The sequence below is a fragment of the Nomascus leucogenys genome, chromosome 18 (genome assembly GCF_006542625.1).
Source record: "Nomascus leucogenys isolate Asia chromosome 18, Asia_NLE_v1, whole genome shotgun sequence".
NCBI lineage: Eukaryota > Metazoa > Chordata > Mammalia > Primates > Hylobatidae > Nomascus > Nomascus leucogenys.
In genome coordinates, this window is record NC_044398.1 from 66,032,224 (window position 1) to 66,045,729 (window position 13,506).

Consider the following 13,506-nt stretch of genomic DNA (forward strand, 5'->3'; position numbering starts at 1 on the left):
TCAGGCGGTAATGCTCGCCCACCTGCTGCTCACCTCCTGCTGTGTGGCCCAGTTCCTAACAGGCCACGGACCCGTACCTTGCCCAGCGGTTGAGGAATCCTGCTAGACTGCAGCCTGGTAACCTCCCCCAGGCTTGCTGTACCTTGTGAAATAGGCTACCAGCCAGATGACCTTGGTGCATGGGACCCATCTGCATGTTTGTACTGCTCTATCAAGAACACTGACATCAGAATTCTTTGCTTTACCTTCCTTTCATTCCCTCCCCATCCCTGCCCCCATATTTACTTGTTAGAAGTGATCAGCTTTTTCCTACTTCTTGTCTGGTAGAGACTTCCTTCCTAGGAAGCACTAGACCTTCCTTTGATATATAAAGGTCATTTAAGAAGTTGCCCTCCTCTCTCAAAAATGCCTGCTTCTTAAGACTATGATCTTGCCAAAGGCTCAACAAAGAATTTAGTATAAACCCCAGAGCTGAACATGGCCCTTAGTCTAAAATTGCTCTTAGTTGTGCATGTCTGTGTGTGTGTGTGTGTGTGTGTGTGCATGCGTGTGTGTGTGTGTTTATGATCAACCCCTTGGTCATCTAGTGAAGTCTATGGGCTGATTCTCAAAACAATGTTTGTAAATGCACAAATGAAATAAATAGCATTACAAAGATACCAAAATATTCTGAAATGAAATCATCAAAATATTAAAGAAACAAATTTGTAATCTGGTAATATGTGGTCTTCTTTATTAACACATTAAATAAGAAGACCTAATAATTGCCTTAATTTTGGTCTAATATTAATAATTACCTTAATTCAGAAATAGTGATAATAGTATTTCCTATTTGTATTAGTCTGTTTTCACGCTGCTGATAAAGACATACCTGAGACTGGGAAGAAAAAGAGGTTTAATTAGACTTACAGTTCCAATGACTGGGGAGGCCTCAGAATCATGGTGGGAGGCAAAAGGCACTTCTTACATGGCAGCAGCAAGAGAAAATAAGAAAGAAGTAAAAGCGCAAACCCCTGATAAACCCATCAGATCTCGTGAGACTTATTTACTATCATGAGAATAGCACAGGAAAAACCAGCTTCCATGATTCAATTACCTCCCCCTGGGTCCTCCCACAACACATGGGAATTCTGGGAGATACAATTCAAGTTAAAATTTGGGTGGGGACACAACTAAACCACATAAATATTTTAAGGTACCTGCAGCAACCAAAATATAATATGAAAATATTTGTGATTTATAATGGTGACAAAGTCACAGGCAATGATGCTATTACTGTAGTTTGTTGATTACACTTACGATGGAAGGAAATTCTAAATTTCAACAGTAGGTTAGTGAAAATTAAAGATGTAAATTTTCCCCATTTAAGTTCATGGACCCCTGAATTCTACCCATGGACCCCTTAAAGGTCTAGGTCCCCGTTCTAGATGGTAGTATCTGGTTTCCCTATGAAAGTGTGGATGCTATGGGGTGGGGAGCTCTCAGGAGTAAGAGTTCTAAGATATGAAGATACAGTTGAAGATATTTCATAAATTTCTCTATTGTACAATCTTCTGGAAAAGAAAATTGTTGATACACATGGTTGAAGTGTGGCATGGTTGTATTCTTGCTTATGCCCACATCATCTGTTACCCATGAATTATCCAGAGTGATTCTACAATTTGATGCTTTACTGAGTATATCACAAATACTTCGTATGTATTTCTTGGTGTTTTAAAAATGCTTGCTTCTCAAATGTTACTTTTAAGTAACAATGTAAAAAAGGATTTCTTAAAAAGTAGAAATCTAGCTCTTGAAAGGGAATAATTAAAGAGATGAAGTTAGATTCTTTCCATTGAACCTGATTGCTAGGTTACATCTAGCAACTAACCAAAAAAATCTAGGTTTTGATCAGCATATTTTCCATTAAAAATGTTCAATGCTGGCAATATTTATTGTGTACTGAAATTTTTGTGTTTGTGTGTGTGTGTTTTTAATTTATTTAGCTCTGCCAGCTAAGCCTGAGAACATTTCCTGTGTCTACTACTATAGGAAAAATTTAACCTGCACTTGGAGTCCAGGAAAGGAAACCAGTTATACCCAGTACACGGCTAAGAGAACTTAGTAAGTACAGGAGCTTGTGTTTTATCAGTCAGGGCATGGGGGAGGGAGAGGCTTCTGATTCATTCATGATTCACATCCCATATGAAGCAAAAAGTTTCCTCAATGACAGCTTCTGGGTGATCACTGTGTGCAGCCAGTGGCTTGTGGACAGGATCTGGAGCTGCAGAGGGAGGGGAGGCATAGCCAGTGTTGACCTCCTCCTGGATTCCCCATTGGCTGAGATGAGTCACCAGTTATAAGCACAGTGGAAAAATCTGTTTACTTACTACACCAAACTATACCCTGACTCTTTCCAGAATGTGTTATAAAACTGTTCATTCTTTCTGGATCCAGATAGAGTAAGTAAGGTTGTAAACCCAGAACTAAGAGGCAATTGACCATGGTCTGCCACTAATTTGCTTGTGACCTCTGTCAAACAGTATTCCACAGGACAATGATTCCCCAATTTTTTTTACTACCTCAAGCATCCCTCTTTATTCCAATTCTGTAGAATGAAAATTTTATAATTTTTAATTATAATTCTAGCCAAAAGCTAGATGTTTTAAGTAAATATTTGCAGGTTTAAAAAAAACTTTTTTTTTTGAGACGGAATCTCACTCTGTCACCCAGGCTGGAGTGCAGTGGCGTGATCTCAGCTCACTGCAACCTCCATCTCCCAGGTTCAAGCGATTCTCCTGCCTCAGCCTCCCAAGTAGCTGGAATTACGGGTGCACACCACCATACCTGGCCAACTTTTGTATTTTTAGTAGAGACAGGGTTTCACCTTGTTGGCCAGGCTGGTCTCGAACTCCAGACTTCAAGTGATCCGCCCACCTCAGCTCCCAAAAGTGCTGGGATTGCAGGTATGAGCCACTGTGCCTGTCCTTTTTAACAAAAATTTTTAACATAGCTCATTACTTCCTTCTTGTGAATAATGAATAAGGGGGCCCATGTTGGGAAGCATTGTAAGATGATCTTTAGTCTTTTTCATTTCAAAACAGTCTGTGATTCCAAATTCTTTGTTTTTAAGCAAAATCTCACGTTGCAAGGGAAGTCCACTTTATGTTTTCAGTGGAAGAAATGAAAAAAAGCAAGCAGTATTCTCTGCAGCACTGATATAGCTACGAGCACCTATGTCAGAGAGATGCTTTAAAATAAGAGTCAGCAAATTTCTCCTCTAAAGGGCCAGATGGTAAATATAGTAATATTGAAAAGGAGATCGGTCTCTGTCAGAACTTTTCAACACTACTGTTACAGCACTCATACAGCTATAGGCAATATATAAACCAATGGGTGCAGCTGCTTTCCAATAAAACTTTATCCATGGGCACTGAAATGTGAATTTTATATAATTTTCACACACCCCAAAGTATTTTTCTTCATTTTATTTATTTTTCAACCATTAACAACATGTAAATAGTCTTAAGCCTACAGGCTGTGCAAGAGCAAGAGATGGGCTATATTTGACCTACAGGCTGTCGTTTGCTCATCCCTGTTTTAGAAAATAAGAATGATAAAGGCCCAATAACCCATGATCCAAATGACTTTTCTTCCAGATTTGTCAGTTCTAGTCCCAGTGTTGAATATCAATTGCTAGTAGAATGAGAATCAGGGCACCTTTATAGGTTTACTCCTATTTTTCTGTCTTATAGAGACATTTCCCCTCTTCCTCCACCTTTCCCTTTGGATTGTTATTATTATCACCAGTTGGACATGGAGAAATAGAAAATGCCTGGGCATCCCCAGGCCTGTACCCAGCTCCCCTTGATGGCCTCAGGCCAGCTAGGATCTCTAGAACTCCTAGGCTGCTTGCATTTTTGTGAATTTATCACCAAGATGATCTCTTCCAAGCAAAGTGGAAGGGTTTCCCTGTGGATGGCCTACCTGGGAGCACTTTTCAGTGGGTCATGGAATAAGCCAAAAACCTTCTGATGTTCAGAAACAATAGGAAATAATTTTTCCTGGGGAGTTGGGGATGCCTTCATGGAGATAGTGATTTTTGAGCTGAGGCTCGAAGAAGGTCTAGAGGTGTGGAAAAGGAGAGAAAGGTTATTTCTCAAAAGTCACAGCATGAATAAATGCAGAAATATTCAACTACAATAATAGTAATAACAGCCCACATTTGTTGACTCTGTGCTGGACATTTTAAAAGTGCCTTATGTGTATTAGCTCATTTCATCCTCATAACCCTATGCTATAGATATATTACTGTCTTCGTTTTACAGATGAGAAAACTAAGGCACAGAGAGGTTCAAGAACTTGCCCAAGTCACACAGTTAATAGGGGCAAAGCCATGACTCAAACCTGTTCTGATTCTAGAACCTGTGCTTATAACCATGACACATTGCCCTGGAGGCCATTTTTGTGCTGTGAAATAACCATCAACCACTCTTGAGGTCCTTTCTAGTGTCAAAATTCCATGATTCTATGTGTCTATGTCTTCCTGTATGTATTCTATGTGTATATGTCTTCCCGCACACCAGCAAACACTGGTGCCTTGCAAGGTGGGTCTTCTTTTCTGTTCTCAGCCTGCTTTATCTCCTCCACAATCCCCAGAACCATGTGTACTATAGCTAGAACCACCCATCTGATTCCCACTAATATGTATATTTGTTTTCGCTAAGTTACAGCTTGATAGTATCTATCTAATCTATCATCTATCTATCTGTTTTAAAGATTTTTCTGAAAACAATATATACCAATGTTCAAAAATTCAACCTGAAAAATTATAAAGAATGTAAAAAGTTACCCAGAATCCCACCACCAAAGGTAACAGCTTGAACATGATGATCTCTCTAGATATCTCCACAAATAGTTATGTAAATATCTTTATGTTTATGTAACTGTGATCATTCTATACATGATATGCATCCTACTTTTTTTTACCAGCAGTAGATGCATCTTTCCATATCAATAAATACAGTATGTTAAAAACCATCATTTAAATTCTATTTATGTATCTACCATAATGTATTTAACAAATCCTTATATATATGAATATATTTTTACATACATATATAAAAGAATAAATTTTTAAGGCTAGAATCTGGAGTTTTCAGGGACCTACTGATGATTTCTTGCCAATAGGACATACATTGCAACTGTAGCTTTTCATGGCTTACAGGGATCCAAAGAGGTTTTCATGGCTCCTAAAGCATCTCAGGTGGCAGAAAGCAGGTAACCTATACCTTTCCTTGGAGGTGAGGAAGGAATTTGGAAAGAGGATAACCAAATATCCTGGACTATACAGTTCTCAAGAGAAACCCAGAGAAAAACTAACAAATATTGCTTAATACATTAAATATGGCTATGTTTCCAAACCATTGTACTCAACTCATGTTGAATCACTTTTTCCTTCAAAGCGCTTTTGGAGAAAAACATGATAATTGTACAACCAATAGTTCTACAAGTGAAAATCGTGCTTCGTGCTCTTTTTTCCTTCCAAGAATAACGATCCCAGATAATTATACCATTGAGGTGGAAGCTGAAAATGGAGATGGTGTGATTAAATCTGATATGACATATTGGAGATTAGAGGACATAGGTGAGTGTTATTTGATATTCTTATATACTCTTTATTAAATGTTTACCTCCTTCTTTGTTAAAGAGGTATCTGTGGACTCAAAAGTAGGCTCATCAAGTTCAAGGATATGTGTTGTGGGTATACAGAAAATTCGTCTTCTAATTAAAGAAGAAAGGAAGTGGGGGAAGGAGGGAAGGAAGGAAGGGAGGGAGGGAGGGATTCACCAAATGAGAAAAAAGGAATGAGAAACAAGAGCTATTTTGTGGGTCACTGGTTTCCTCTTGTAGTTTGTAATTGCACTCAAAGAAACAAAAAGGTCTCTCCCCACCACCCCACCCTGCCGATGTCATTGTTCATAAAGGAAAAGAGTATAAAATTATTATTTTTTAAAATGCCTCACCACTTCTGACTTTAAAAAAATCTTTTTCAAAGACTCATTTTCACCATATACTTTTAAAATTATAACTGTATTGAGATATAATTCACATTATGTGAATTTCACCTTTTTAAAGTGTACAGTTCAGTGGTTTTTATCGTATTCACAAAGTTGTACAAACGTTACCACTGTCTAATTTCAGAACATTTTTATTGCCCTCAAAAGAAAATTCATACCCATTAGCAGTCAGTCCCCAATCCTTTGTTTTCTCTTTCCTCCATTCTCTGGCAACCACTAATCTATTTTCTGCCTGTATGGATTTGCCTATACATTTTATTAAAATATAATGATATAATATGTGGTCTTTTGTATCTAATTTCTTTCACTTAGCATAATGTTTTCAAGGTTCATCAATGTTGTAGCATGTATTAGTGCTTTATTTCTTTTTATAGCTAAATAATATTCCACTGGATGGATATACCACATTTTGTTACCCATACATCAGTTCATGGACATTTGGCTTGTTGCTACCTTTTGATTATTATGAATAATGTTGCTGTGAATATTTGTATACAATTTTTTGTGTGGACATGTTTCAATTCTCTTAGATATATACCTAGTGAAATTGCTGAGTCACATGGTAACTCAATGTTTAACTTTTGGTAGAACTGCTAAACTTTATCAAAGTGGCTGCACCATTTAACATTCCCACTGGCAATTTATAAAGGTTACGATTTCTGCATACCCTCACCAACACTTGTTATTGTCCGTCTTTTTTTAATTATAGCCATCCTAGTGGGTGTGAAGTGATACCTTGTTACGGTTCTGATTTGCATTTATCCAATGTCTAATAATGTTGAACATTTTTCATGTGTTTATTGGCCATTTGTATATCTTCTCTGGAGAAATGCTTATCCAAATCCTTTGCCTATTTATAATTGAGTTGTCTTTATTGTTGAGTTTTAAGAATTCTTTATATATTCTTGGCACAAGTTCCTTATCAGATATGTAATTTGCAAATATTTCCTCCCTGTTTGTGGGTTTTCTTTTACTTTTTAAATGGTTAAGGTAGAAAAATATTTATATGAAGTCAAAAATATGTATATATTTTTATTTGATTGTTTGTACTTTAGGTGTCGTATCTAAGAAACTATTGCCTAACCTGAGGTCAGAAAGATTTACTGCTGTAGTTTTTTCTAAGAGTTTTGAAGTCTTAGTTCCTACATTTGAATTATTGATCCATTTTGAGTTAATTTTTGTATATGGTGTTAAATAGGGGTCTAACTTTATTCTTTTGCGTGTGGATATCCAGTTATCCCAGAATCATTTGTTGAAAAGATGATTTCTGCCCTCATGGCCCCACCCCATGTTGTTGAATTGTCTTGGCACCTTTGTAAAAATCAATTATTTCACCATAAATGTAAGATATTTTTCAGGGTCCTCAATTCTATTCCATTGAACTATATTTTTGTAATTAGGCCAATACCACACTGTCTTGATTACTGTAGCCTTATGATAAGTTTTGAAATTGGGAAAGTGAGTCCTCCAACTGTGTTCTTTTTCAAGATTGTTTTAGCTGTTGGATCCCTTGCATTTTCATATAAATTTTAGTATTAGCTTGTCAATTTCTGCAGAGAAGTGAGCTGCGATTTCAATACGGATATTGTCATCTTCATAATCTACAATCTTCCAATCCATGAACATGGGGTATCTTTCCATTTATTTAGGCTTCCTTCAGTTTCTTTCATTAATTTGTTACAGTTTTCAGTGTAGAAGTCATACAGTTCTTTGGTTCAATTTATTCCAAAGTATTTTATTCTTTTAAATGCTGTTGTAAATGGAATTGCTTTCTTAATTTTATTTTCAGATTGTTCATTGTTAGTGTATATAAATACAATTGATTTTTATATATTGGTTTGGTAATTGGCAACCTTGTTGAACTTGTTTATTGGTTCTAATAGGTTTTTTAGGTGGATTCCTTAGGATTGTCTGCATACAAGGTCATGTCATCTGCAAACATAATCTTATTTCTTCCTTTATGATCTGGATACATTTTATTTTTCTTGTCTAGTTGCCTTGTCTAGAACTTTTAGTATAGCGTTGAATAGAAGTGTTGAAAGCAAACATCCTTTTCTTGTTCCTGATCTTAGGGGGAAAGCATCTACTCTTTCACCATTTAAGTTTGATGTTAGCTATGGGTTTTGTAGATAGCTATTGCACACTGAGAAAATTTCCTTCCACTCATAGTTTGTTGAGCATTTCCTTACTGTGAATAGGTGTGGGATCTTGTCACATGCCTTTTCTTTATCTGGTGGGATGATCATATGGTTTCGTCTTCTATTAAAATGGTGTTTTACATTGACTGATTTTCATAAGTTAAACAAACCTTGTATTTCTGTAATAAGTCCCACTTGGTTGTGGTGTATAATTCTTTTTATATGTCACTGAATTTGGATTCCTAGTTTTTTATTGAGGATTTTTGCTCCTATATTCAACATGGATCTGGTCTGTAGCTTTCTTGTGATATCTTTGTTTTTGGTATCAGGGTAGTATTAGCCTCATAGAATGAGCTGGTAAGTGTTTCCTCATCTTCTATTTTTTTGGAAAAGTCTGTGAAAGGCTAGTGTTAATTATTTTTAAACCTGTCAATAGATTTCCTCAGTGAAGCCATCTGGGCCTGGGCTTGCTTTGTGGGAAGTTTTTGACTTGGTTTCTTTATAAAACTTTTTTTTTAAGAACTCCCTTTGGAAGACTTACTCCTCACTGTAAACACTGGTGTTAATTCATGATGATGGACCTGGAAGGGGACAACGTTATTCACTTTTTCTCAAAAACCTTCATTATTACTATTTTTACTTTCTTAAAATAAGTGTATTATTACTTTAACAATTAAAATATTAAAAAGCAAATTCAGTTACAAAGAAAACTCAAAACAAAACAAACTTTCTAGTCCCTCTTTCAACTAGATTTAGTATCTATTTAAATATTCTGTAATTTCCACTGCTTAAAACTTTGAGGAGGAATTTTGACCTTAATTGATACAATACTGGAATTATAAAATTAACCTCTGAAGAAACTCTGCTTTATAATATGTTTCTAGGACCTGGTAAAGTGTTGCTGAGTACTAACATATTTTTTTTTTGGAATCCTTTAATGAAAGCATTTAATATCAGAATAATAAGCATAATAATTTTATAATAATTAGATTAGTACAAAAGTAATTGTGGTTTTTGACATTACTTTCAATAGAACTTTTCTTATGTAAATTCAAGTGGATAGAACTATGACAGTGCTTTTAAGAGCAATTAAAAATATTTTGGGCTGGCATGGTGGCTCATGCCTGTAATCCCAGCATTTTTGGGAGGCTGAGGCAGGCGAATCATGAGGTCAAGAGATTGAGACCATCCTGGACAACATGGTGAAACCCTGTATCTACTAAAAATACAAAAATAAGCTGGGCGTGGTGGTGCACACCTGTAGTCCCAGCTACTCAGGAGGCCGAGGCAGGAAAATCACTTGAACTCGGGAGGCAGAGGTTACAGTGAGCCAAGATCATGCCACTACACTCTAGCCTGGTGACAAAGTGAGACTCCATCTCAAAATATATATATATTTTGATCTCTAATTGAAATATGTCCTCCCTACCCCCAGTTTACAGTGGTAATTTGCTTAAACCTTTTTCACAGATAATGCCAGAGTTTACTTTGGTCCAGCCACTGACATAAATTATTACAGTTAGTGGTATCTAAATAAATAAACTTTAGCTATGTTTGATATGCATCAGTTTTTGACTTAAAATCTATTCTGTCTGATTTTAGTATGCCCACCCTGCTCTCTTTTGTTTGCTATTTGCATGGAACATCTTTTTTCATCCTTTCACTTTCAATCTATTTGTATTTTCAGATCTAAAGCTAGTCTTTGTAGATAGCATATAGTTAGATCTTTTTTTTAATTTAAATTTTTAATTTTATTTTTTATAGAGACTTGCCATGTTACCCAGGCTGGTCTTGAACTCCTGGTTTCAAATGAACCCTCTGCTTTGGTCTCCCAAAATGTTGGGATTACCAGCATGAGCCCTTGTGCCCAGCCAGTTGGATTTTTTTTTTCTTTAATTATCTGCTGATCTGTGTATTTGGGTTGGAGAGTTTAACCTATTTACATTTAAAGTAATCGTTGATAAGGAAGGACTTACTTTTGACATTTAAAAATTTTTCTTTATATTTTATAGCTTTTTTATCCCTCATTTTTTTCATTATTGTCTTCTTTTGTGTTTAGTTGATTTCTTTGTGGTGACATGTTTTGATTTCCTTTGGTGTATTTTCTATAGATACTTTCTTTGAGATTATCATGGGGACTACAAATAGCATCTAAAGTTATAACAATCTAATTTGAAATGATATCAACTTAACTTCAATTGCATATAAAACTCTACTCCTACACAGCTTCATTCCCCACCCCCACTTTATGTCCTTGATGTCACAAATTACATTTGTGTCCATTGTATACCATAAAGCTGTAATTGTTTTTCATACATTAGTCTTTTAAATTCTTTGGAAAATAAAAAGAGGAATTATAAACCATAATTACAATAATACTAGCTTTTATATTTGCTCGTGTATTTATACTAGAGATCTTTATATCCTCATCTGGCTCCAAGTTAATGTCTAGTGTCCTTTCATTTCAACCTGAAGGACTCCTTTTAGCATTTCTTATAGGGCAGGCCTGTTGGTAATGAACTCTCTCAACTTTTATTTATCTTGGAATGTCTTAATTTCTCCCTCATTTTTGAAGAACAATTTTGCCAGGGATATAATTCTCAGTTGACAATTTTTTTTTCTCTTTCAGCACTTTAAATGTATTATCCCACTGCCTTCTGGGCTCTAAGGTTTTTGCTGAGAAATTAGTTGATAATAATTTTGAAGATCCATTGTATGTGATGAGTTGTATCTCTCTTGCTGCTTCTAAGATACTATCTTTGTCTTTCTGGGGTTTGGTTGTAATGTGTCTTAGTGTGGGTCTCTTTGGGTTTATCCTACTTGGTATTCACTGGGATTCTTGGATTTGTAGATTTGTGTATTTCATCACATTTGGGTACTTTTTAGCTACTATTTCTTCAAATAATCTCTCCACCACTTCCTCTCTCTCTTCTCTTTCAGAAACTCCCAAAATGTATTTATTGGTTGGCTTGATCCTGTTCCACAGCTCCCTTAGACTCTATTTATTTTTCCTTATTTTTTTTCTTTCTGTTCCTCAGACTCAATACTTTCAGTTGTTCTGTCTTCACATTTACTGATTGTTTCTTATGCCTGCTTAAATTTACTGCCAAACCCCTGTAGTGAATTTGTATTTCAGGTATTGTGATTTTCAACTTCAGAGTTTCTGTTTGCTTCTTTTAAAAAAATAATTTATATATTTTTGTTGATATTCTCATTTTGTTCATGTATTATTTTCCTGATTTCCTTTAGTTGTTTGTCCATGTTTAACTTTAGCTCTTTGAACATATTTAAGGTGATCATTTTAGGGTCTTGGTCTAGAAATTCTGATGGCTAGGTTTCCTCAAGGACAGTTTCTGTGGATTTATTTTGTTTACTTAAATGGGCCATGTTTTCCTGTTTCTTTGTATGCCTTGCAATTTTTGTCATTGTTGTTAAAAATTGGGCATTGGAAAAAACAGCTACCTCTCCAAGTCTTTGCAGACTGACTGTGCTGGGGCTGTTCTTCATAGATTAGCTGGGCTTACTCTGAGCCTAGGGATCAGCCCAAGGTGAAAACTTAAAGTCTTCTCAGTTCTTTTCTGAGTATACATCTTGCATAGGCCCGGATGGTGCTTTCTCAGTTACACTGTATATACACACAGCTGCTTTTTTTTCTTCTTTTTTTGAGACAGGGTCTGGCTCTGTTGCCCAAGCTGGAGTTCAGTGATGCCATCATAGCTCATGGCAACCTCCCCTTCCTGGTCTCAAGCCATTCTCCCACCTCAGCCTCCCAAGTGGCTGGGACTACAGGCACACACCACACCTGGCTAATTTTTACATTTTTTTGTAGAGGTGGCATTTCACCATGCTGCCCAGGCCAGTTTCAAACTTCTGAGCTCAAGCAATCTGCTTGCCTCGGCCTTTCAAAGTGTTGGGATTACAGGTGTGAGCCACTGTGCCTGGCCACAGCTGCTTTTGAGCGTCTTAATTTCCCAAAGAGTCTTACCCAGTTTCTCCTTATGATTTTATATAATTTATTGTATGTCTGCGTACATAATCTCTTGCCCCAGGCTTCCATGCGTCTGTAGTCTCCCTGTAGCTTTTATGAGCAGTGCCTGGCTCTTTTCCTGCCTGAGATTAAAGTTAGGCAAAACAGAGACCAGTCGTTTAGTCTGCCCTCAGACAGGCTGGAATGTAAGTAAGTGTGCTCTGTTCTCTCCAGTTGGTAGAAGGGAAATAGGAGCTGAGATGCCACCTTCTTCAAACCAAGACCACTGATGTTTCAGGGAGAGGGTAGGGCAAGGGCAAGTAAGACAGCCACAAACCTATTTTTGTACCACTTTGAAGGTGACTTTGTCTTGATTTGGTGTTTATAATGGTTATAAACCTTGGGTTGATTTCCAGAGCTCCTACAAGTTTAGTTCAGCCAGTTTCTGTCCCTTTTTTTTTTGAGATGGAGTCTTGCTCTATCATCGAGGCTGGAGTGCAGTGGCGCGATCTTGGCTCACTGCAACCTCCGCCTCCCAGGTTCAAGCGATTCTCCTGCCTCAGCCTCCCAGGCAGCTGGGGCTACAGGCACGTGCCACCATACCCAGCTAATTTTTGTATTTTTAGTAGAGACAGGGTTTCACCATGTTGGCCAGGATGGTCTTGATCTCCTGACCTTGTGATCCACCTGCCTCGGCCTCCCAAAGTGCTGGGATTACAGGCATGAGCCTCCGCGCCCGGCCCTGTCTTTTTTTTTTTTTTTTTTCAATGTTTTCATGGGAGAACAAGAACTTAGAGCTACCTAGTCTGCCATTTTGCTGATGTCACTTGATATAAATCAGTTCTTAATGAGATATTCTGAGAGCTATTTTTATTCAGAGGAATAACTAATACTTTCTATCTCCTTGGTGATGGAGTATTAGAGTTAAGTGGAACTACAGTAGGTATTTGTGTTTATTCTGACTGGAGGTGGTTTAGTGTAATGAGCAAGGGCAGGAACTTTGGTGTGGATACAAATGAGTCTTAGATTAGCTTCTTATTAGAAAGTTATTTTCCCTTTTCCAATACGAGTTTTATCTTCTGTAGAATGGATATAATAAATGTTAGGTGGTTGAGAGGATTCAACAAAATGATTCACCTGAAAAAATACTTATCAAGTGCTCAACACATATCAATAATTTTATGGAAATATTTAATATGTCCATTGTATACAGCTCTACTTACTAGTGGCCACACGGATTGATGACCACCCTTTAGTCCAGGCATCAGTACAAATTATTTTTTGAGTAGCTACCAAGAGTTTTCTGAATATTTTTACCCAGTTAATGTTTTAAAGTCCATAT

General features: G+C 36.8%; 1 protein-coding gene across 4 annotated transcripts in view; it reads left to right on the forward strand.

The window, feature by feature from the left end:
- The window catches only part of IL31RA (interleukin 31 receptor A), a 71,842-nt gene that overhangs the window by 15,507 nt on the left and 42,829 nt on the right, over nucleotides 1-13,506 (forward strand). For 3 of the 4 annotated variants that reach the window (XM_012497403.2, XM_012497404.2, XM_030797837.1), the window contains 2 exons: nucleotides 1,986-2,103; nucleotides 5,445-5,626. In XM_012497403.2, the coding sequence (XP_012352857.1) occupies nucleotides 1,986-2,103; nucleotides 5,445-5,626 (300 nt within the window). Of the gene's footprint in view, nucleotides 1-52; nucleotides 197-1,985; nucleotides 2,104-5,444; nucleotides 5,627-13,506 lie in introns of all 4 variants that reach the window. The other variant, XM_012497405.2, reaches the window with a different exon arrangement.